This window comes from Acinonyx jubatus, chromosome B3, assembly GCF_027475565.1.
Source record: "Acinonyx jubatus isolate Ajub_Pintada_27869175 chromosome B3, VMU_Ajub_asm_v1.0, whole genome shotgun sequence".
In the NCBI taxonomy this organism is placed as follows: Eukaryota; Metazoa; Chordata; class Mammalia; order Carnivora; family Felidae; genus Acinonyx; species Acinonyx jubatus.
This window is the reverse complement of record NC_069386.1, coordinates 54,533,030-54,559,112: the sequence shown is the minus strand read 5'-3', so window position 1 is coordinate 54,559,112 and position 26,083 is coordinate 54,533,030. Positions and strand designations below refer to the sequence as shown.

At 39.1% G+C, this 26,083-nt stretch overlaps 1 protein-coding gene across 5 annotated transcripts in view; it reads left to right on the top strand.

Moving 5' to 3' along the window:
- SLC12A1 (solute carrier family 12 member 1) overlaps positions 1–26,083 on the top strand; it is an 87,828-nt gene that overhangs the window by 37,159 nt on the left and 24,586 nt on the right. For all 5 annotated transcript variants that reach the window (XM_053224052.1, XM_015063437.3, XM_015063436.3 and 2 more), the window contains 7 exons: positions 1,330–1,431; positions 3,611–3,766; positions 7,150–7,249; positions 8,032–8,143; positions 16,103–16,243; positions 18,770–18,876; positions 22,554–22,636. In XM_053224052.1, the coding sequence (XP_053080027.1) occupies positions 1,330–1,431; positions 3,611–3,766; positions 7,150–7,249; positions 8,032–8,143; positions 16,103–16,243; positions 18,770–18,876; positions 22,554–22,636 (801 nt within the window). The remainder of the gene's footprint in view (positions 1–1,329; positions 1,432–3,610; positions 3,767–7,149; positions 7,250–8,031; positions 8,144–16,102; positions 16,244–18,769; positions 18,877–22,553; positions 22,637–26,083) is intronic.

Sequence of the window (26,083 nt, the reverse complement as noted above, 5' to 3'; positions counted from 1 at the left end):
GGAATCTGCATGTTTACAAGTTCCTCAGGAGATTTGTAGACGACTAAGGTTTGAGAACCACTTACCCAGACTGTAATCTCGGCTTCTTCTCCAAAGTGATATAGGAACAGCTGCACAATCTTGGAGAGGCACATTCATCAACTTTAGCCTGCACGTTCCTCGTTCCTCCCTAAGGTGCTACCGTTGCTGGTGAGCCTATCAGAGGAAAAGAAGCCAAAAGCAAGGCCATGATAACTGTGCCTAGAAGGGCAGAGCCTTCCTCAGCACAGTGGCACTAAACAATAAAGGCCCCTCATCATCACATGAACTCAGGAAGTGACTGTAATTCCTGAATCCTCATAAGATTTCTACAAGGTTGAAGAGGTAGAAAATATGACTGTCTGTGTTTTTTAGATTTTTAAAAGATTAAATAAAAAGTGATTATTTACAGAAAAGCTTCCATTCTATAACTTAGGCATAACACCTCAAATCATTGCCCTATAATGCATTTATTTGATCGAATAGCCCAAGTGTTAGAAAATTGTATAAATTAAATAATATCCTTAAAAATCACTGAGAACAGTGTAGACTAGCTTCATGGCACAAACTTCATGGCAGCCATTTTTGCCGATTCCTTGCTGGCATCTATGGTCTAGAATCACACCCAGATGCTACCTGTATTTGCATCACTGTGGTTGACAGATTAATGATAATGTCTCTGAATTATTTCCTGTATCATACAGTAAACAATTCAGCTAGGATTAAATCATACTGGATATTTAGGTACTGGGGTAAAAATTTTCTGGCACACCTTGAGAGGTAGAACTCTCTAGAAATGTTTAAAAGTGGGGGGGGCAGCAAATGACTAGCAAGAGTTGAGAGTCAAGAAGAGTAAGTTGGGTATAGAGATTTCCAATTGGGTATTGCTGGTGCTCTGGTATTTAATCTGTCACACTGCAGAGCTTAGTGACACAGGAGAAAAATAATTTCTCCTTGTATCCACAGCAGACAAAGAATAGAAGATATGGTACCTCTGGACTACCTACAGGGGAGTTTATCATCTGCCCAGTCCCCAAACCCTCTACCCACGCCCACTTGAATTACAGGTCTTGCCTATTGTCTATTTTCTCATTGGTAGGTTTTCTTGTATCTTACTTTGTGGAAACCCCGGCTGAAAAAATATTTTTAAATGAATGCAACCCCAAAGAAAAATCGCTAACTTCTTAAACTTTGACAAATGCTAGCTATGTTTTCAATTTCCAAATAAAGTCAAGCTTCCAGGCTGTGACAGCTGTTCAGCCCCTGGTCTCATCACTCATATGTACATGCTCACTTCTGCTTCATTCACAGCGGAACTGAACACCATCGCCCCCATCATCTCCAACTTTTTCCTGGCCTCATATGCACTTATTAATTTCTCCTGCTTCCATGCCTCTTATGCCAAATCTCCGGGTAAGTTGACTTTTCGTAACTAAAATAAGCCTAAGAAGGCAGTTAGTTTGTCTCAATAAGATGAAATAAGTCAGTGAAAAGTGCTCAATCTGTGTTTATGTATTTCCTTATATCCTAGTGGGCAGCGTAATCCACTTTATTTTGGTGAGTTGGGGGGTGACTTCTGAAATAGAAAAAGAATCATTTGAGCAATGGCCTTTTTGACCAACCGTAAAGTCAATTTTCTCCTGCGGCAATAAATTATTCATTGCAAGAGAAACCACATTTATTTCAGCAGTAGAAAAACACCACTATTTATTTCCAGGGTGAAAGTGACCACAGAAGTGGAATAAATGTATATATTTGAAACTTCCTTACTATCAATTTGTTTCCTGCCCATGGTGCAGAAGAGAAGGATGAGTAGTTCCCATAATTACCTGCTGAGTACAGTCGATGCAGATTCGTATTGAAACCAGTGGCATCCCTGCCCTCCTCAGACTGGTTGAAAGTGGTGCAAAATTTCACGCCAAAGAACCTTCCCTGTCTAGTCACCTCTCACCTCTTCCTTGCTTTCATTCGCTATTAGAATTCCTTCTACCTTTCCACCAGAATAGATACTCGTCACAATTGACCTTCAGAAAGTTCTTCACCATGAGAGCCTTTATCAGGGATATAAACACATTTCCACTCTATTAGGGCCTGCTGTGATCACAAGCTTCCTTTGCAAAACCTGCTGCCAATAAGACAAAATATGGACAGAAGGGGAGCCTTCGTCCACTCAAGGCCACTGGGCTTCAGAGGACAACTGAGGAACTTTTGTTTCTGTTGTGTTGTCTTCTTTTAAACAGAGAACAGAAAGTTCTAGTCAGTGAATACAACAAGTATAGAAATGTGTGCCTCCATGCCATGTTATGTTCATCTTTGAAAAGCAAGGTGAAATCATAGAGATGGGAAGGGGAAAGAGTGGAAAAGGAAGGAGTGAAAGAGGAAGAAAGAAAAAGAGAGAGGGAAAAAAACCACAGAGACACATGGATACACAAACCCACAAAATGACACACACACTGCCTCTGCCACACACAAACACACACACACACACACACACACACACACACACACACGCACGCACACGCGCGCGCGCTCACATACAGCCAGACTTGGAAAAATAAAGGCATTTCCAGGGATGTTCTCAATGTGCTATTTCCATCTGGTGGCCATTTCAGAAATTGCTCCTGAAGACTTTGAAGGCTCTGTTGTGTTTTGGCAACTCCAAATTTAATATGTATTTCACCCATAGACCAAATGCCCTTCAAATCAGAACTTCCCTAGCTGACCATACTGTCTTCCAGCTTCTTCACTGCAAGGAACATGGGAAACTCCCATGCATATATGAACCATGAGAAATATTTTCACTGTAAAATGTAAAACATTAATGCATCAGGTTTAAAAAGCTATTACAGAAAAACTTCTCCCTTTTTCTCATAGATTATTATTTCTGAAAGGGCAATCACTATCCTCTTAACATAAAGAAGGTAAAGACAGAGCTATCAGGAAGTTACTGGCTTGACTTTTGATGAAGCTCTACCTTCTCCATAGGAACAATAAGTCCGTTGTCTTAACCTCCTCTTTCTTGGGCCACCAAGGAGTGTCTCTCCCTCCTCCCCACTAGACCCTACTCTTTTCATCTCTCCTGCCTCCTTTTAACTCCTGATGGCATAGATATCAGAGGCTTAAGATTTCATAGTTTGGGAAGACAATTGGGGCATGCTGGAAATACAAAGAGGCCATGAGTAACACATTTTTTATATTTATAGCATTCTTATTTACTATACCTTCATAGGCCAGGAACCCAAGGTCACAGAAAACTAATAACAGAATTGGGAACTTGACCTAAAAGTTCTGATTTTCATGCTAGGAAAAACTGTTGCCTGCAGCTAAAAAATTTTTTAAGTTTATTTTTGAGAGAAAGACAGAGAACTCAAGTGGGGGGAGGGGCAGAGAGAGAGGGAGACAGAATCTGAAACAGGCTGTGCGCTGTCAGGGCAGAGCCTGACGTGGGGCTCGAACCCATGAACCGTGAGATCAACACCTGAGCCAAAGGCGGATGTTCAACCTGCACCCCCAAGCTGCATTCTAATCATATGTAGTGGTATAAAGTAATAGTGTGAAAGTTTTTCTTATGCACTGAGATTTTTTATTTCAGGATGGAGACCTGCATATGGAATTTACAACATGTGGGTATCTCTTTTTGGAGCTGTTTTGTGCTGTGCAGTCATGTTTGTTATCAACTGGTGGGCAGCTGTCATCACCTATGTCATTGAGTTCTTCCTCTATATATACGTGACTTATAAGAAACCAGGTAAGATAAGGACTGTACAGGAGGGGGTTTCAAAAGCACTCCCTAACTAACCATTCATTCAACAAATGTTTATTGAGCACCTCCTATGTGCTTAGGTGTGCTATGTGAACAGTGGATATTAAAAATATAACATAATAGTTAACCATATATACCATATATACCAAGCACTTCTTGAATCCTCACAATGATGCTGTATATCAGGTATCATTAGACCCATTTCACAGATGAAGAAACTGAAGTTCAAACAGTTGACCGTTTGTCAAGGTGACAGGATGAGCTAGAGCTGACATTTTGAGTAGAGTGTATGATACCAAACCCCATTATATCACCTTCTAAGAATCCTGCTAAATAAGATATAGTCCCTATCCTCAAGGAGTTCACTGACCCTCATGCAAGCAAGTAACCATAATACTATATAGGAAGTACCATGCGATGACATGAGTGAACTACTAAGAAAAGGAGAGGGAACGATTAGTTCTGATTAGGGTTGTCCAGGAAGACTCTTCTGGTTCGTGGCTTGCATTCCCAGGACTAACACTCAGTAGGCACTTAATAAATATTTGTTAAATGAACAAATCAGACAGAGTCAGGGAAGATTATTCTGGGCAGAAGGAAAAGCATGAGTGAAGTTAGGAGGCATGCAGGGACATGGCTCAAGGCCTGTAACACAGATGGAGTTCTTGGGTGCTAAGGAGAAGGGCAGAGGAGTAGCTTGGGCCAGATAAATACGAAACATAATGTCATGCTAGGGATTCAGTGAGCAACAAGAAGCTGCCATAGATCATTCAATTAGAGCTGAACTTTGGGTGTTAACTTTTGAATCAACGAGAAGGATAGGCTGAAGCTGGGAGAAGCTAGAGAGCAGAGTGTGGTAAAGAGAGGCCTAGTCTCGGGAGCCAGATGGCCCCCAGCCACCTTCCTATGTCCCCTACCTGTACTGCACAAGGAAAGTAGAGAGGCAGTAACTAGCTTAGAGGGATTTGTTTGCTCTTTTCTTTACTACTTTACGCATCAGGCATAATTTACATATGGTAAGATACATCCCCTTTAGATGTACAGTCTATAGGTTTTGACAGATTTACACAGTCTTGTAACCACCACCACAATCAAGACAGAGGACATTTCCATCATCAGCCAAAGTTCCTTCACACTTGTGTATTCGATCTCTTCCCCCCCTGACTCAGCCCCTAGTAACCACTGTTCTGATTTTGGTTGCTATAGCTTTGCCTTTTCAGAGTATTACATAGAATGATGCATTTTGTAGCCTTGTGTATGCTTCCTTTCACTTGACAGGATGTTTTTAGATTCATCCATGTTATTGCATGTGTAAGTGGATTGTTCATGTATGTTGAGTAGTAGTTCGTTGTATGAATATATCTGAAAAATTTAAGAACTGCATCCACCAGCTGATGGACATTTGGGTTGTTTCAAGCTTGGGATGATTATATGTAAAGCTGTTATAAACATGCACACACAGGACTTTATGTGGACCTCTGTTTTCATTTCTCTAGGAGTGGGGTATCTAAGAGTGGGTTTTCTGACCATCCAGTGTGTGTATATACATTTTTTTTAAATAAGAAACTGCCAAACTGTTTTGCACAGAAAGCGTATCATCTTCTATTCCTACCAGCAAGGGATGAAAGTCCTCATGCTCCACATCCTTGTCAGCACTTAGCGTTGTCAGTTGATTAAAAAAATAAATAAAACTTTCTAATAGATGTGGAGTCCTATCATTATGACTTGCTTGCATTTTCCTAATGACTAATGATATTGAATATCTTATTTGCCATCCATCTATCTTCTTCAGTCAAATGCCTGTTTAAATCTTCTGCCTATTTATTTTCTTGTGCCTATTTGTTTTCTTATTATTCAGTTCTGAGAGTTCTTTATATACTCTAGATGTAAATCCTTTAGTGGTACGTGTTTTGCAAATATTTTCTGCAAGGCTATGACTTGCCTTTTCATTTTCCTTACAGTTTGTTTTGAAGAACAGACATTCTTAATTTGTTTTTTTAAAAACATTTATTTATTTTAGAGAGAGAACACAAGCTGGGGAGGGGCAAAAGGAGAGAGTGGAAGACAGAACCTGAAGCACGTTCTGCGCTGTCAGCACAAGGCCTGATTCCAGACTAGTCTATTCCCTGCTTTTAACCAAGTCACCTTACTTTTTTGTTGTTGTTTTCATTTTTTTTAATGTTTATTTTTTAGAGAGAGAGAGAATGATAAGTAGCAGGAGAGGAGCAGAGAGAGAGGCACACACAGAATCCAAAGCAGACTCCAAGTTCTGAGCTGTCAGCCCAGACCCCCACACAGGGCTTGAACTCATGAACTGTGAGATCATGACAGTTGGATGCTTAATCGACTAAATCACCCAGGCGCCCCTCTTAATTTCTAGAAAGTCTAATTTATCATTTTTTTTTTATGATTTGGCTTTTTGCTTCTAATCTAAGATATCTTTCCCTAATCTAAGGTCACAAGTTTCTTCTAAAAGTTTTAATGTTTCAGATCTTAAATCTATTCCCATTATCCAGTTGGAGTTAATTTTTACACATGGTAGGAGGAATGGTTCAAGGTTCACTTTTTACTTATAAATATCCATTTGACTAGTAGGAGTTTTATAAGAACAAAATAACCTAAGGTATGCTAAATACCTGGTGCAATCAATACTAACTCAACATTAGTCTTTTTTTTTTCCTCCAGATAATTATTCCCCACCATCTCCCTGCCTCTTCCAAGCAAGACTAGGGAGATGACTCTATCTACCATCTGGAGTTAGTCTGTACATTCCCATCAGGACTGCCTCGTATAAAGTTTAGAGGCTCCATCTAATATTTAATTTATTAAAAAAAATGGTAGGAGATGGTAGCACTTCCCTCCCTTATTACGAAGATCAGGCCCTAAAACATCAAACTAAAATGCTTGCCAAACTCTCTTTGTAGATACCCAAGAGGAAGAATCCCTGAGCTATTCAGTTTTACTATTCAAAATATAAAGATTGCTACACACTATCTGTGTTTACAGAAATGCCTCTTTTCTTTTCAATTCAAGAATTTATGAAGACCTTTTGAATTTACTTAGGGACTAACCTTTTCCAAGTCTATCCACTTGCAACGTGGTTGTCACACACCCTCTCTCACCAAGCAAAATTTCTGGAGCCGAATCTTTAAAGTCTGACCCTTAGCTGGAAAGAGAGATCTCACTTCTAAGAATTCATAAAGTGTTCATAAAAGGACACAATGCTATCTCTAGGAAATGCCACATTGTGTTTTCTCTAATTTGGGCACTCCTCACTGATGAGATAGCCAAGGAAAATCATAGAAGGCAACAGCTTACACAGAGGGAAGGTCAATGCTTTTAATGCCAAATTCTTCCATTGTCCACAGATGTGAACTGGGGCTCCTCCACACAGGCTCTTTCTTATGTGAGCGCATTAGACAATGCCCTGGAATTAACGACCGTGGAAGACCATGTGAAAAATTTCAGGTAAAGTTAACCTCTCAGGCATCTTGGCATTGCTCTACATTAGAAGTGGTTTTCCTTTATGGGAAACAAATGCACTAGAGTAGTGACACACTTTATGGGTATATTCTCAGAATAGGCAGTCCTACAAAACTGCCTCATTTTCATGACAACACCTCTATGAATGAGTGTTTCTTCTCTTCCACCCTGAGCGATGCCCACTCTCAACTATAAACCATCATAATGCCAGGTGTCACCTTCCATGCACAGAAATAGAGAGGTGATCCAAGAGTGTGATTTTAGAGAGATGTTCCCAAATCCCCCAAAACCTTAATCATTGGTGCTGTCTTCGTTCAGCTTAAGGCTTTGTGGCTTACTGAATTCTCTTAGGAAAAGTAACATTTTAAACTCTTCATTAGTTATATCTTATTTTGAATGGAACCTGAAAAAAAATGAGCTTTGCAAGGAAGATGAAGGAAAGCAGCATGAAAAGGCCAGCTGGAGAGTAAGAGGTCACATTGGGGATTTAGGATAGGGTAGTATCTGGAGGGAAGAAAACAGGGGTAAACCCAAGACCACCTTTTTTGTATTTCACATTTTGCCATGACTAATGAACTAAGAATACAAAGATGGCAAGATGAACAGGTAGGATGATTCAAGAATTCTGATGAGAAACCCAAGAACTATTTAGGGGAGAAGTTGTCCCATTTGCCAAACACTCTGTTCCTGCCATTTCCATCAGGGTTGTTCTGGTTCATAGGCTTCTTGAAACGGCCAGTTTCACATCTTCTTTTCTCCATTTCCAGGCCCCAGTGCATTGTCTTAACAGGGGGACCGATGACAAGACCTGCTCTCTTGGACATTACTCATGCCTTTACCAAGAATAGTGGCCTTTGCATCTGCTGCGAAGTCTTTGTGGTAAGAGCCACTTCATCCCAGGAAGGTGCTTTCCCTCCCTGCTCACCTTGTGTTGTTTTAGGCGAGCCAAGTGCGCACAGGCAGTGATAAGAAAATGGCAAGGCAGTTTGGACAGGGGCCCTTTTCCTTGATTCATAGAGCAAGGACTAGCAAAGGCCGTGATCCTGAATTTAAATAAGTAGATAAAAAATGTTTCAGATTTCATGGGAGACCAACTAAAAGTGATAAATATTTCTAAATGATGGCCTTTGAGACAAGAAAAAGAGAACTGGCTCAGAAATAGAATGAAGGCATTTGGGGTGGTAACTGTCCACAGAAATATAAAAGCACGGAATGAGCCAGAGAGTACTATTATATAGATTAACTGATGAGGAGAAAACCAGACATAATGTCCTGAAATGACAGCACATAGAATTTAGATTAAATATTTGGATAAAATTGATGATACTACAGATATCTAGGGAATTAAACCAAGTTTCCCATGCCTTAGATAAACATTTGGAGCTGAATGGATTCCTTTTTTTTAGGAAGTGTGTAGGAGACTAATGATAACTTATTGATGGTTTTCCCAGGAGGTATTAAAAGTAGATGCTAAGAATTTAACCATGATTCTTGACCAATTACCAATCTCTAAAGTGAGGAGAAAGCATGAAAATTCTAATAAAATAGTAAGTCTAAGTCCTCCAAATCAGCCTATCTCTACTTGTGTTCCCATAACAATCACACCTTCTACCCCCATCTCTACCTCAAACTCTGTCTCTGTCTCTCTCTCTCTCTCATACACATACACACAGCTCAAAATTCTTAGCTCCTTCAATGTATTTTTATAGTAACTATCAATTCTTTGAAGCTTTTTCCTAGTTTTTCTTATTTGAGGTATATAACAGCCTAGTGAGGTGGGAAGGAAAAAAGAATGCCTTTTTTCGTTTTATTGGTTGGAAAAGTGAGATGCAAGAAAATTGAATTATTGCATAGGGTCACATGATAAGAAAGCGGCGGAACCAGGATGTCAGTCCAGGCCACCGGATTGTGCTCTGCGTTACCCCATGAGGAGACAGCCTTAGCAGACTTGTGTCCTTGGGAGTGCTGATAGAATCAGGTACCACTACCCAAACTTCCAGTACTTGTCAGGAATAGGGCTGTCAGTAAGCCGTGTAACTCTGGGCTGGGGCCAGTCAGCTGTGCCATGATGCAGGGACAAAATTTACCGCACATCATCATGACCAACACTTAGGCATCTTTTTATACTTGGCAGTACTCTAATACTTGCTGTATGAAGCAAGTTGGTCACATTCTCCTTCCTTTAAGTGCTCATATGCTAGTAACGGAGACAATAGAACTCAATGCAATTATCCAGAAGGGAAGTAGAAGGCACCCTACCAACTACATAAGATTGACAGGTTAAGTAATGACCAACTGTGACTCCAGAGGATTTTTAAAAATCTCATCAAGCACCCTTCTCTCATATTATCAACTTTTGTGCCCTGGATTACTGAATTTCATTTTGGTCAATATAATACAAGAGCTGGTTTTGATGGAATAAGCAGTTTGGGGTGTTTTTCTTCTCCAGCAGTTTAGAGAAAACTTAGTTTAGCAGGCAATAAAAATCTTTAGGACAGAAGAAATGAACTGAGAGTATGAACAGTCCTATATTGGCAAGGGAGAAAAGGTCTTCTAATAGAGACAAGAGATATTGCTTTTAATTAACCCTTTGCTGCTTTCACTCTAATAAAAGAGCGTGATTGTGGAGTATCACGTGAAGTAAGCATCCTTGTCTGTGCCTCCAATAGCCCTGTTGTCTGACAGGTATATTGGACCACATTATATATCACTGTGCTGGTCTCTCTGAGTAAGGCCCATGAGTCATGCTCCCAGGTCCTGAGGTTCTCTCAGGGACAGGAAATAGTTACTGCATCAGTTAATGACTTTCCAGTTAGTTACTCTCTGTGAGCTCCTGGGGCTGCAGATGCTGTCAGCATTTTTCAACTCTAGACTTAGTCGTCAATCATCTTTGCAAAGAAACAGATGGAAAGTGACATGGGGGGAGGTCAGCATACCACTAGAAAACTTTTTCCGAAAGCACAGTTATTGGTGGTTAGCCAACCTATGGGAAAGGTCAAATAAGAAAAGATAATGTTGAGAGGTGACAATGTAGTTTTTAACTCTGGGAAGCTGGTGCTCATGGGCTTTTGAGACATATGGTCAAGTTCTGAATCACTCTTTGCCACCTGTTAGCTGTGAGTCCCTTAGGTACATAATTTAGTCTTACAGTGCCTCGATGCTCTTTCTTTTTTTAGAAAATGGGAAGAATAATAACAACATTAGCACCTATGTTACAAAGCTATTGTGAGAATTCTATCAGATGATCTTTCCAGTGCCAGCTCAGCATCTATCAAACAGTAAATGATCACTTAATTGTAGTTGTTACTGTTGGTATTGTTATTTTCATCATCATTATTTTTGGTATACCATAGTTGACATTTCATTCCAAAAATCTATCCCTTTCAACAAAACTGGAAGCATCCTTTCTTAAGGAAACCAGATCCAGACACTGGATTTTTGGACTTTTTTAGGTACCCAACATGATCATGATAGAACAGTAAGATACGTATTCCTGCCAACTAATCATAGGATAGCTGGCTTTGTGCTCCAACCCTCTGCTGGCCTCCAGTTATTTAAGAGCTAACTTGAAATGTGGTGACACTATAAGGAAGGAGCAAGACTCAGAGCTCAGTGGTATTTCAATGCTGGTGGGTCGATGGAAAGTGTGTGGCCCAGCTGCCATTTTCTACAACAGAGACATTTTAAATTTTTTAATGTTTATTTATTTTTGAGAGAGAGAGACAGAGTGTGAGTTGGGGGAGGTGCAGAGAGAGAGGGAGACACATAATCCGAAGTAGCTCCAGGCTCTGAGCTGTCAGCACAGAGCCAGACGCCAGGCTTGAACTCATGAACTGTGAGATCATGACCTGAGCCGAAGTTGGACGCTTAACCAAAACGCAGCCACCCACGTGCCCCTACAACAGAGACATTTTTAAAGGACTAGACATCATAGCCCTCAAAGCTGCTGAATTGAATTGAAAGAGTTATTCTTTTGGCTGAACCCCAAGCCCCCACTGTATCCTTCCAAATATTCAACTAACTCTTACACTCATCCACCAGAGCCTCTTTTTCCTTCTTGCTTCTTTGCTACAAGCCTTAAGATTTCAGAGATACCTTCATCAAGACAAATATGGGCATCTCTTTTAAGGAATCCAGCTTGGTAACTTAAAATGCTGGCTATTCTTCTCCTTTGAATTACCACACGATAAATCATTGATATACTTATATCCCAGGAGGCTTTATATTGAACAAAAGTAGGGGCACCTGAATGGCTCAGTTGGTTAAGTGTTTGGACTTCGGTTCGGGTCACGATCTCATGGTTCATGGGTTCGAGCTCCCCACATTGGGCTCTGTGCTGACAGCTCAGAGCCTGGAGCCTGCTTCGGATTCTGTGTCTCCCTCTCTCTCTGTCCCTCCCCTGCTCACGTTCTGTCTCTGTCTCTTTCTCTCTCAAAAATATAAAACATTGAAAAGAAAATCTGAACAAAAGTAATTTTCTTCTTCTGTGCTTCATTCTTATCACCATAGAAAGATCAGAGGGAGTAGGACTCCACCTTCTAGTATCTTCTCATATTGTCAAGCGTAGTCTAATTCAGGGGTTCAGCCACAAGCAAGTATTAAGTCAGGGGTTGCAATCTCCACCAATTCTACCCTCTTTTCCCAACATAAAAACACATTGCCTTTCTTTGTCAATTAGTCTTCTCACTTACCTCATTCATAGGAGTTAGAGTGATAATAAAATCAATCATTACAATAACTTAGTTTGGGTTTATGTACCCTTAGTTCTCTGGGTATACCTTGCTCAGTTGGTGCCATCTCACATTTACCTTCCCCGTGCAAGAAGGCATTGTGCATGTCACAACAGTCACTCACTCACATACTTCTCAGCTTTAGTTGAAAGGCAGGGTAATTTTTATGAAAACAAATCAAAGACAAATATACTTTAAAGATGGAAACTTGATCCAATCGATCTGGGATTTAGAATGCAAATCAGATAAAGCCTTTATTGCCCCCCAAATGCAATACTTAGCTCTTTTCTAAATTTTGTTTGTCTTAAAATTGCAAAAGACTTTCAAGTGTACGGTGGTATCTTTTATTAAGTACATTGTGCTGTTCTGGTGGCTGAAAAATAAAGTTTTTTTAGATTGTTTCTATTTTTTATTTTGAAACATTAAGAAAAATATTATGTCGAAGCATATGAAATTTACATTTTTGTCGGTCCAAACTGTTGAATACAGGCAATTTCATATGATTAGACTATATAAAATAAAATGACACCCATATCCTACTTCTTTTAATTAATGACTGTTAACATTTTTGTCATAAATGTTCCTACTCACTTTTAAAATGAAATAAACCACGGCTCAAGCTGAAGTCCTTGTTAAAACCACTTAGCACATGGCTCTCCCCCTCTCCAGAGGCAATGTTACCTGAGGTTTGTTGGCATTCTTCTACTCATTTCACATAAGTGTGCCAAGATGTAGATCTATTTTGATTAATGTTTGCCTACTCTTTCACATTCCTTAAACCTTGATTGTCCTGCTCTCCTCTCATGGTAAAGGACATGACAGATAGCTTTTGACCAGCTTCCTTACGTAGATCCCCTTTTAACAGAATTTCACCCTTACTGTTTTCCTTTCTCTCTTTTTTTTTCTTAAAATTTAGAAAACATCTTAATAAAACCTAAAGCTCTATTTAAATTCAGAGACACTCTTCAGAAAACTCAAGGAACACAACCAACTCCTAACTCTGGCACAGCAGAGGGCAGTTCAAGCACAGATGAACCAGAGGAAACTAAGGTTTTCATTTTTTCTTCTATCTTCAACCTCTTCGTCTCAATGTTCACAACCACCAAGTTGATGCATTTTTATAGATGCATCTATTATTCTTTAGTCATCGAGGCTCTGTCATGACGTTCATAAGAGAGTGACATGGCACAATGCAGGAAAAATGAAATGACCTGAGAATGGGCACTAGGCACATGGTGAGATAAAATATGGACCAAATCAGAAAGGAAAAATTCTCTTTCCCACACTTCCAACCAAAGCGGCAATGAAAGCAAAGACAGAGCAGTAAGACTCTCAGTGTCTTGAAAAATGAAAGTTGGAAAGAACATTGCTTTTGGCCCAAATTTCTCTATTTGATCCTAATGATGTTGGAACTCATTTGCAAATTCTTTTCGTAATATTCATTTATTTGAGGTAGCATCCCATCAACTACTTCTCCAGACTAAATAATTAGAATTTCTTTACCCTTTTCTCAATCAATGTCAAAGTTATAATACGTACAAGACTTTTAGGGCTTCTTTGTTCAAATCCTGAATTAATTTATGCATTCATATTTTGGATCCTAACTGAGCTAATCTCTATAATATTTTAATTGAGTGGCAAAATCCATTTTTGTGACTATGACATATTTGAATGTTGAGAGTAATTACGTTCCAGTATGTGTTCCCTCTTTGTTAGCTTATTTTTCCTTACTACATTTGTATTGCAGCCTTGCCTCACATTAGTAAGTGTGCTACAATGATACTATAATCGTTTTTAGCAAAGAGAGATTCTGTCTGAAATATTTTTATGACTTCTCAATATGGCAAATTGAGGCATTAAAGTACATCTTTCTGTCACAATTAATGCTTAATCTGGATTTTTGTAACAATAATAGACATACATTAGACTGCATTTATTTAAATCAATGCCACTTTCCCCAGGGGGGCACAGTCATTGTGGTACAACTCAATATACTGATGGCCCAATACCTTTTCTAGCTGTTGGTTGTTCTTCTGTCACATGGATACTGTTACCATTGAGCCTCCCTGAAAAAATATCTCTTCTTTCTTTGCAGCTGATGGAGTCTAGAGTGCCCAAAGAGAACTAATGGTTCAAAATGCATGGACATTCTAGAACCCTAAGCAGAATTTTATCCATAATGGCATATCTTTCTTTAGTTTAGGTCTTCTGGCTTAATAACTGTCCTCCCTGTATCTTTACTTACCCATCATCTTTGAAGGGTCTTGTTTTGTAACTTTAATGTAAGCCACCCGAACTGTTTTAAAAAGTTTTTGACAAGTCTTCTGAAAAGCTGGCAAGTTCTAGAAAAAATACTAAAATTAGTACATAACGAATCTGATCCATTTCAAATAGAATATTAAAATGGAAGTGACCAAAGATTGTCTAGTATTGCATAATAGAAACATAATATGTAACTTAAAATTTTCCAGCAGCCATCAAAAAAGTAAAAGGAGACAAGAAAAGTTAAGTTTAATACATTTTATTTAATGTAATGCATCCTAAATATTATTATTTCAATATGCACAATATAAAAAATATTAATGAGATATTTTGCATTCTTTTTTTCCATCCTAAGGCTTCAAAATCTAGTGTGTATTTTACATTTTCAGCACATCTCAGTGTGGAGCAGACACATTGCAAATGCTCAACAGCGAATGGATAAGGGCTATCATACTGGACAGTGATGAACTAGACAATTCCCTTATTTTTAAAATGTAGAACCCACACCAAGAAAAGGCACATGACACGCCAGGGTATCAGCCAGCCAGTGCCAGAGCCAGCTCTGGCTCCCAATTCAAAACTCTGTCATAGAACAAACACAGTGGTAGAAATAGGTCTGGGGCTCCAACAAGATTGTGAAAACTCATTTAAAATCACCCAACTTTGAATGAGCACCTACTATATTCCAGACATCAGACTGGGCACTTTATCATTACTGCTCAAAACAACCCTGCAGGCTAGAGGTTTTATCCCTGTTTTCAGAAAATTATAGCAACGCTCAGAAATAATTAACTTCTTCCAAACGGCCAATTTTAGATTTGAAACCACTTGTGCAGACCACAAATCCTGGTATCTTTTTCATATATCCCAAGCCCTTTCTCTCTAGTGAAAGACCCTCTAAGACTGTGACTCCAAGCATGGCCTGGGGGTTTGTTAGAAATGCAGAATCTTAAGTCTCATTCCAGACCTACACACTGCATTTCGTCAAGATCCTCGGTAGCTTGTAAGAGATCTAAGACAATTCAACAACATACCTAATCTGTTCATGAGTTGGAAGAATTTCCTAGGAAAATAGATTCATATCCTATCAGGCACATTATAGATCATCAGAAACACTTTTAGGGGTGATTTGAAACTTGCAAAGAAAAGACTTGGCTTGGACCTGTAAGGAAGGAGAAAAAGAATCAAATTTTTAGTTGAAATGAATTTCCAGAGCTCAAATCTTAAAATTATAAAATGTTTCATCTACCACCACGATACCTACCTTCTTCTCTATTAAGCTCCCGTATTCTTCCTATGCCACAGGTATATGAACTTCTGTTCCCACGAAATTCATTGAGTGAGAGGGAAATCTTAATTTATTTGGATGGGGGTAGGTCAACATTACACAAGGAAAGTGGCAACCCACCATGTTCTGACTGCCAAGATCTCTGCCCATTTCTTCAAATTGGGGTCTAGCTGAGATTTCCTTAGTGTTCTTAAACATACCTCTTGCTATTGAGTCAAAGGTTGATTGTGTATTTATCCTGAATTTCTTCATTCGCATTTTCAGTATTTTCCTCCTGTGCCGTGATGCCCTCAGTTCTTTCTTTCATTGGCATGAGGCAGTTAATTAAACAGGTGTTAATGCATCTGGACATTCTGGGTGGAAAGTGAATGATGGGAGCAGCAGAGGCCTGCTCCTAAAGGTTGAGTCTACGTGAAACCTGTTTAGTGAGGTGTTTTTCCCTCTTTCCCACTTCTTAACTCGATGGGGCATTGCTGGCTATTTTTGTCCTTTAGAAAACAACAGCAGCGCAATGGATAATAGCAGGGCTTCTAACCAATATTTCATCGTGTCGTACAGGGACCGCGCAAGCTGTGTGTTAAAGAGATGAACAGCGGCATGGCAAAAAAGCAGGCCTGGCTTATCAAGAACAAAATCAAGGCTTTTTATGCTGCAGTGGCAGCAGACTGTTTCAGAGATGGTGTCCGAAGTCTCCTTCAGGTAAGGCTGACACTGAGGGAATGAGTACGGAGGCAAAAGACAATTAGCACTCGCTATTAATGAGGCTCCCAAAGTGAATGGCTCCCGTTAGGCAGCCCAGCATCAGAGATCAATGCAGATGGTTAAGGAACTCATTTCAAATTCCTGAGGAGAGGCAAAACTAAAACAAAAGCAGAGAGGTTCTATTACAATGAACTATGGATGATATGCTGGAAATGGGAAATGAGGTTGCCTTTGGCCACCAGCATACATTCTGTCCCCACACTTATTGAAATGCAAATTTGTTCTGATGGTTGACGACATTCAGGATCCTATTAAAACTTCAAACTATTTTTGCATCTCATACTGCATATAGCAATACTCAAGTCAGGCATTCTGCTCCTTTTTTCTTCTGTGAATGGCGTGAGGGCAAGCTGCTAGATTCGACTAAATAAATGCATGGTGATCTGGGCGTAAAAATCTCCCTATCCTCCTAAATTATTTCCAGAATATTGAGTAAAATGTAATAATCTCTGTGGCTCAACACGGAAGCCCTTGGTTCTCTTATCTTTTTCTCCCTTATTCTTTCCTTTTTGTCTCCCCTTCCATAATTAGTACACAGAGTCTTTCCCCAGTTCTGATCATAATAGAATGGTGAACCATTCTTCAAACAATCCAAGAGACCCCAAGAAACTGTAGGGCTTGGCTTTCTAATCATTTTGGCTTTAATATGGTTGGAAAGCCCTGATTCTATATGTACTGAATGATGTATTTGCTTTCAGAGTTACTGTTTACAGGAATGACAAAATTCAGGATGACGTCCAGGTGACACTGATGCTTATGCAGTCAGGAGAGAAAAAATAAACTGTACTATTTTGGAGATTAAGAGTATTTGGTATATTCCTGTCTCTTATATTCCTGAATAACTCTTGCAAAGTAGCTGCACACAGAAGCCATTTCTGAAAGACCTATTACCCCCAATGAGCATCCTTTCACCTGTTACTAATTTTCCAAACCATGGAAATAGGTGTCATTTTAAGAAGCTGATTGTCTTTAGTGAGTTACTTTTCAGGAGCCCTGTGGTGAAATATGTTGGGAAGGTTACACATTTAAGGTAAAATTATCTTGGAAGATTGGTGAAATAATAAAATTTTCAATAAGGAATGGGTGGTCTGACATGAAATAAGCAGGGAGAGAAAAGACACAGGCCTGGAAAGCAAGTCTTATATTAATCCAGAAGAAAGCATAAAACATTCGACAATGCAGAAAGCTTGTTCACTTGAATTTCCTTAAAGAAAAGTGGGGTACAAAGGGAAAGACAGGGTGGTATTAAAGGGAAGCACTGACCATTATGACCATCCATTTTGGATGAAGACTTCTTTGCTTCTAAGAATTTATGGTACAAATGACCACATCCCCAAACTGTAGTCACAGAAAAGACAAGCTCATCCTGCCGTGTATCTGCTGAGCACCAAACGATGGCTGTAAGGAGTTATCGTGCCACCTGGACATTTCTAGGAGAAACACAACAGATGTGGAGGCAAAGTTTATTTCAGGAACCCTCCATCAATGCCTGCTTCCTCCTGCTCGCCACTGTCCCCTTTAATGTGTTCTGCTCTGGTCATTGGTTTCACTCCTCCTGTGACCCAGAGTGTTCTTCCTTCACTCCCACTGCTCTCTTTTCCATGCTTGTCAACCTCTAACTGACCTGCAAGATCTGGAATGAATGGCACCTTTCCCCTGAAGCCATCCATGAAGACACAGCTAGAATTCAGGTTTTCTTCCCTTATGCTTCCATATGAGTTCCTACTGCATGTGCACTTGAATTATAATTATTTGTGTGTATCTTGCCTTCTTCACCTTATTCCAAGCTCCTTAAGGCCAAAGAATATGCTTCACTGCTCTTCTACAGCACCTGACATAACACTTTGTAATTAATAGGTATTCAATACTATTGCCAAATTAAGTTTAATTAACTGGAAGCCATATCCTGTCATCTAAAGGGGGGGGAGTGAAACCTGATATGGAAGATGGCTATTAATGATACTATCAGGTAAGAAGCTTAGGTCCTAGAGACATAGTGCCATTACTCTTCGATAGATAATACAAGTACGAGTTTCAGTGATCCTTGTATCTTAGAATTTTCCAAACATGGATTTTATTGCTAATGACATTATGGGTAAAACAGGTGGAAATGAGCTTTGAACCACTAAGTTACAACACGCATGCCAACAGTTAAGCCGACCCTCACTTGATTTTAAATTATTGAACCATTTTAATGAGTGTGTCAGAAGAAATGCAAATGACTGCTAATTTAGAAAAGCTACATTTCTGTCATCTAAAATCCATTTATGGCTGAGATGATTTAGAACTAATCTTTCTATTTTATGCTTGGGTACGGGCATGAAGGACATGCTCTAAAATGTAATCTAATCTTCAGAATCTTCAGAACATTACTTCAGTGCTCTTTTGGACATTATTTTTCATTTGCAGTGGTAGTTTCCTGGTCTGGAAAGGATTGCCCATGTGTTTATCTCCTCTGTTTAGGCCTCGGGCTTAGGAAGAATGAAACCCAACACTCTGGTGATCGGATATAAAAAAAACTGGAGGAAAGCTCCCTTGACAGAGATTGAGAACTATGTGGGAATCATACAGTAAGTGATGGCTTTCAGGACGTGTTCTTGTTTACAAACCACCAACCAGGGCACTACATAACAGGTGCTGTTGTACCAGATTAAATTGCCTGAGAAGAAGACATTCCCCTGGTACTCTGAATTCTTTACCAAAGTGCAAGAAACACTGCCAATAATAGAACTTGAGGGGATCATAGTGTCAGAGGAAGCAGGGTGGAGGAAACTTGGTGTCAAAGAAAAAGGTAATTATTAAGATTTGCAGTCTTAAAACCTATTCATAAGATTAAAAGCAAAGGACAGCTAGGTAAGGAAGGAAGTGTTCTTTCAAAACACCTGGAATCTTGGATTGGCTGGTGTGCCCAATTCAGTCATCGTCTCCTCTGAGCCCTGGATAAGAAGTTTACTACCCCTGAGCCTCAGATGCCTCTTTGCTGATATGAGGCTTTCATATATCAGTGTCTCTGGGTTGGTTTAAGGACAAAAAGTGAGTTTTAAATGGGACATGACATCTAATATCTATATATTGGAAAAGTCTTGGGACAAGGGTCGTTAATGATAGCCTTTAAGAGACTAGCAGGCACCAGGCTAATGTCCTTCACACAAATTATCCCATTTAATTCCCACAAGAAGACTTTGAAGTAAGTGCTAATACTGTTCCCATTTTATAAGGAGAGATGCAGACATTAAAAATTAAGTAACATGCAGAAAATGACAGTTGTGACATAGCTGGAATTCCAACCCAGGACTATCCAAATTCAAAGTTTAAGCTCATGACCAAAATGCTATGCTGCCTCCAATAGTACATGTATAGCGAAAGTATTACCTGGCTTGGTTCTTTCTTTTGCATAAGTGAAAATGAAGTCTACACATATGGAAAGGCTCAGAGTACCCTTAGTGACCATTCTAGAAAACTGAGCCTTTCTTCCCATCTTGAAAATATTTAGCCATATTTGTCTCAAGGGGGGCAATGTTAGCTATGCTAACAGCTATCTTTTGTCAAAAGCTCTGAAAATGGAATATTTCCCATCTGGAGTCTGGCTTTGCTCTGATTCCATACAACAGGGTAGGGAATGTGCCCTGAGAAGTCTGGCTGAACTTTAAAAGTCTCTAATACACAGGAAAGAAACCCTCACCTCTTCAAAACAAGCACATGTATTCACAGTGCTTCTTATACCAGGCTATGTCCTGGCCCCTGCTAGAGTGAGCATTGTATTTATCATTGTTTGGGAGAGATTTAAGGAACATTATAAAAGCATTCTAGTTTTAGTGTATTGAAAAGTATAAAAAAAAATTTTTATCATCTGAAATTTGTATGTGTTTACTGACCAAACACATTCACTTAACAATCCTTCTGACATGGGGAACTTGTGTACTAAATGCATTCTCCTGAATTGTGTTTCCCGAAGGTATAAAGTCTGGATGCCAAATGCTGCCACTTGGCCCCTGGTGATACCCTAAGTTCAGTATGTTAAGGCTAAAGCAGGTGATGAGGGTAGAATTTTAACATGTTCACCAACCAGCATTTTGATATATTCAGAAACAGTCAGTTGCTGACCATTCTTGGAAATAGATTAGAGCTGCTCTCTGTTATCCAGATTCTAAAATAAAATTTCATCTTTACCACTGGGAAAAAAAGGGGGACAGAGAGGAAAGAAATTTCATCTTCATCTTTGGGGAAAAAAAGTATTGAAGCAAATAAGACATATGTAAACCGTCAGTCATTTAGTGTCCATTAATTGATACAAAATTATCTGGGGTCATCTTCCAATGTGCCCACCTTTGAAACATTCTAGAAATCTAAAGGGACCAAAATAATCAAACCCAATAATATTAGGCCAAGGAGACTTCTGGATTTTTTACCAAATTGGTCTTATTGGTAGTAAAGTTCAGTGTTAAGGTGGCTCAAATTTATACTAGTATAAAACTTAGCTGGCTTAGTAAGGCTAAATGACCTTACTACCACAGCAGTGAGGTCAATATAGAAGGGAAGACCATCATACCTCCATACTGTATTATATTTCCCTTTCTAACTATTTTGATTGGTTTTGTGAGTAAGAGTAAAGCATAGTATTACTGTTAACCTGGGGGCATTATTACAATAATATAGAATTTTATAATTTTTCTTTAGATAAAAGATTTTAAATGTTTATAATATTCTTAGTTATGGCTTAATTTTAATTTGAATCTGTATTTGTTTTCATTGGCTGCCATAAAAAATTGCCTCAAGCTTAGTGGCTTAAAACAGCACAAATTTAATAGCCTACAGATGTGTGAGTTAAAAGTTTGACACTAATTCACTGGGCTAAAATCGAGGTGTAGGCTAGGCTATATTCCCTTCTGGAAGCTTTAGGAGAGATTCCCCAGCCTTGCCCTTTCTAGGTTCTAGAGCAGTCCTGCTCATGGCCTTCTTCCTCCATCTTCAAAGCTCTTGATGGGTCATACCACATTGCCCTCACCTCCTCTTCTGCTTTCCAAATGCACTTTAAGGACCCTGGTGATTACACTGGACCCTCCTAGATAATCTAGGTTAATCTCATCTCAAGGTCTGTAAGCTAATCACATCCATGAAGTCCCTTTTGCGGCATAAAGTAACATATTCACAGGTTCCAGGGATTAGAATGTGGATGTCTTTGGGAAGTCTAAAATTATTCTTCCTAGGACAGAACCCAAATATTTTTTGTGGAACACATTGTCTCCTTTTTACAATCAAGGACAATTAGAAACAAGACTTATCAGGAATTTATTTTGTGGCGACTTTTGCTAGGTCTATGTTGCTAAGTGAAGATCACTTATAGATTGAATTTTGAATGGATATTCATATTACACTGAGTTTATTCATATTATTATTTGAAAATTCAGGTTCACTTTGGCTATTAGAAACCTGTTTGCCTATATAAGACAATCACAAACTGCATGATTTCTGGTAGAGGGTGACCTTCTATGGAAAGGGTCCTAGGCTTCCGATCCATTTGAGACTGAACAAAGGAACCCCCAAAGAGAAAATTTTTAATGAACTCAAAGTACTAATTGGTTTGCCCCATATTTAGGAGCAGAGAAAAAAAAATATTCTACAAGAACAGAGATAAAAGAAAGAGAGCCTTTCTTTTCCTTCTAGAAAATCTAATTCTATTGGATTGAGTGTAGAGAAGGCACAACAGCCAACGGCATTGGGTTGTTATGAAAAAGCATTGTTTCAAACAGTCTGCCCAAAGTCAATGGTGAAAGTTCCTTAAAGGAACTGGAGATATTTTTAACTGGGAACTTGATGTCAGAAATGTTGTAGGATTCTTTCTCCATAAGTAGGGATTTGGCTGATAATTTCAAAGGGTCTTTGCAGCCTAGAAACTCTCTGTTCTAAATATTTCAGTGATTGTTTTGCTTACATTAGAAATGAAACAATTATTTTAAAAGCATGTAACAAGCTCTTAATCAAAATTCTAGGTGACAGTATTATTTGAATAAATTGGTTCCAGAGTAAATGAATCAGTTACCTTTATCCAGAATACATTTTTAAAAGGCATAAAGGGAGAAAAACTAACTAACAAAAGGCATCAGCTCTTGGCTGTATTCTCAAGTGAATTTTCATAGTTTAGTTATGTTAAAATCTTAGAATTGAGAATCTTAGACTCTCTTACTATTAGTACAAAACCTCAAGATTAAAGGGGTCATTTAAATAACCACTTTGCTTTCACTTTCAGTGATGCATTTGATTTTGAGATTGGTGTGGTCATAGTCAGAATCAGCCAAGGGTTTGACATCTCTCAGGTTCTTCAAGTGCAAGGTATGTATTTTCTTTATTCAAGCCACAGATATTTATTGAGCACCTACTCCACGCCTGGTATTTTTCTAGGTGCTGGGGATAGAGCAGTGAACAATACAGACAAAACCCCCTAATGATAGAGCTTATGTTCTTGTGCTGACCTGAGGTGTATACACTTCCCCAGTGTTTTCTCCATTGCTAACACAAACCGCCTTTGTCCTGCAAAATAAAATATGGAATAATCCAGGGCAATCATAAATTATTATTCTTATCACAAAACTACAAAGCCAGCATCACTGAAAATAAACACCTTTGGTAAAATAAACTGCTGAATTAATTTCTGCAAGATGTTTGAGAAAATAGAGATTAATTCTTTCCTCAAAAAACCATGTATTTTGTTTTTAAGAGTCTATGATCTGGTTTTCAGCCAACATGGAAATGAGCCTGAATGTATCATGCTGTGAATCACTAATCTAAGTCCGAGGCCGAAACACTAATTCAGATTAGTAACTCTGCTCTTTTCCCTTTAGAGGATTACTTGTTTGTTTGTTTTTTAATTTTTTTTAAAGTTTATTTATTTTTGAGAGAGACACAGTGTGAGTAAGGGAGTAGTAGAGAGAGAGGGAGACACAGAATCCAAAGTAGGCTCCAGGCCCTGAACTGTCTGTCAGCACAGAGCCCGATGTGGGGCTCGAACTCAAGAACCACGAGATCATGACCTGAGGTGAAGTCGGATGCTCAAATGCCTGAACCACTCAGGCGCCCCAGTATACTTGTTTAATCTTAAGAGGTTAAACATACCCTCTTATGTTTAAACTTAGTTTTTTGTTATAACTTATGTTTAAACTTACGAATGAGATAAAGGACACATCTAAATAGTCATTGAAATATTAGGACAGGGCACTAATTCATGACTTATCTCTTCAGATGAACTTGAAAATAGAGTCCCCTGATGACCAACACTAAAACAAAGAGATACTTTTTGGGTGTCTCTTGTGTACCAGACATGGTGTAAATGATGGTGCTGGGTAGACCAAAACTAATTAGTGTGCTAGTAAGTATATTTGTAGAGTATAATGGAGAAGAGAGAGGGACATCTTACTCCAAGAGGTCTTTCTGAGGGAAGTTACTTTAGATTTGATATCTAGTGGATGAGTAGAGTTAACTAGGCAATGTTGGGCGAAAGAGAAATGAGTTTGGGAAACAGCATTCCTGACAAAGACCAGAGCATCAAGCAAAGGTGTGAATACACAGGATTATGGAAGGATGGGGTATATGGGCTACCCAGAGCAGATTCAGGTTACTGAAGTAGGAAGTATGAAGCAGATAATAGTGAAATTTGAGGCTGCTGATATAAGATCCTGATTTTAAAAGCCTCATTTGCCATATTAAAAAGTGTAGAAATATTCTGCAGACAGTGCAGAACCATTGAAGAGATTTAAGTGACGGAATAATGTGGTCAAATTGGGGTTTACATCTCATACTCTTTCAGTTACAGGGGCTAGAATGGAAACAGAGAGACAAATCAAAAAGATTTTTGTAAAAATCAAAGGCAGAGAACGAAACAGCCTGAACTAGAGCTAGGGATGGAGAGGAAAGGACAGGAGTACTTTGAAGACACACAGAGCAGCATTTGGGGGTTGGTTGGATATGAAAAAGGGAGGAGTGAAAAAGGACCCCTTGGCTGACTGCATCAATGGTGATACTGCCTGTGGAAATGGGAAACACAAGAGGAAGAGTAGGTTTAATGAAGCCAATCTCCTGGTTTAGTTTTAAACAATCTCCTGTGGGAAATTCTACCGGAAATGTCCAATTGGCAGTTAGATAGTCCTGGTCTTAAAGGAGAAGTGTGAGCTGGAGATGCACATTTAGGAGATGTTATGGGCCAAGCTATGTTCCCCCAGAGTTCTGTAGCGAATTAATTTCTCAGAATGTGACTGGGTTTGGAGATAGGGTCTTTCAGGAAGTAAGTCAGATAAAATAGGATCACAAGGGTGGGACTTAATGCAATATGGCTGGTGTCCTTATGAAATGAGATTAGCACACAGACAAGCACAGAGGAAAGGAAGAAGACAGCCATCTACAATCCAGGAAGTGAGGCGTCAGAATGAAACCACCCCGCCAACACTTTTTTCTTGGACTTCTAGTCTACAGAACTATGAGAAAGTAAATGTCTATTATTTAAGCACCCAGTCTGTGGTATGTGTTATGGCAACCCAAGTGGATTGGTACAGGAGACTTCATAGTTAAGGTAAAACTTGAAACAATGACACTGGAAAATAAAATCTAAAGAATGCATGTAGTCGAGAGCCCCAAAGTACAGGGAAAAAGCCCCAAAGGATGAGCAGGAAAGGAGCCCTCAGAAAGATAAAGGAACCAGGAATCTGTGGTGTCACAGAAGCTACGGGAATAGAGTGCTCAAAATAAGAATCATCAACATTGTCAAATACAGCAGGAAATATCAGTGAGATTGTTCCTGAAATGCAATTGACACAGCACAGATAATCTGAGTGAAAATCTTATCTGTAGAGTGGTGTTGGCAGGATCTGGGTTGGAGTGGGTTGAGGAGAGAATCAGAGACTATGGATGTGGCCCACCACTTTGAGAAGTTTGGATGCAAATGAGAGGAAAGAGATTGAGATTTACCAGAGGAAGACCTATTGACCTTAGAATGCAAGAGAGGGTCATGTTTTCACACTGAGGAAATGGGCCCGAGATAATGGGAGAGATAGAAGATGGAAATGAAAACAAAGGATGACCCATGGAGTAAGATTCTGGAGGAATAGGATGAATCATGGGATAGGCATGGATGGAAGAGTTGGTCTGAAACAGAAAAAAAAAAAGCTTCATCTTCTAAAATTAGAGCAAAAGAGTTGAGGAATGATGATTAGGTATGTAGATTTATAAGTGTAGAGTGATAAATTGAGGACGATTGTGCACAATAGTGTCAATTCTCTTTGGAGGTAGAGCAAGCTCTCTAGTTGCCTGTTTTTCTCTTGGGGCATTTGGTCTCCAGGTAGAGGAGGATTGGGATTTTGTTGACTGATTCATCAGGAAGGAAAAGCCTGAAAGGGATTTGAGAAGGCCAGTGCCTGATGGTCCAGATTCTATCTGGCCATGTATGATTGTCTCCCTCATAACAGAAGGCAATGTAAGAGGATTAGGTGAACTTCCTGATGCAGCCAATCCAGTGTATTGTAAGGGAGAAGAAGAAATTGAAGATCAAGCGTTTATATAGGATAGAGAACCACTGTGTGATATGTATACTCTATGATTATGTATGAAGAGCTTTAAAAGATAAAGCTGAGAATCTATCCTGTGCAAAAATGTAGCAAAGAGATCTTCAGGCTTCCTGTCTTATGCCCCTATTCTCTTTTATGGATCTTTTACATCTGCAGAAAGATATACTAATTCTCATTCAGTGTTCATAATTAATTTATATTTTTTTCTGGTAGAACTTAATACATT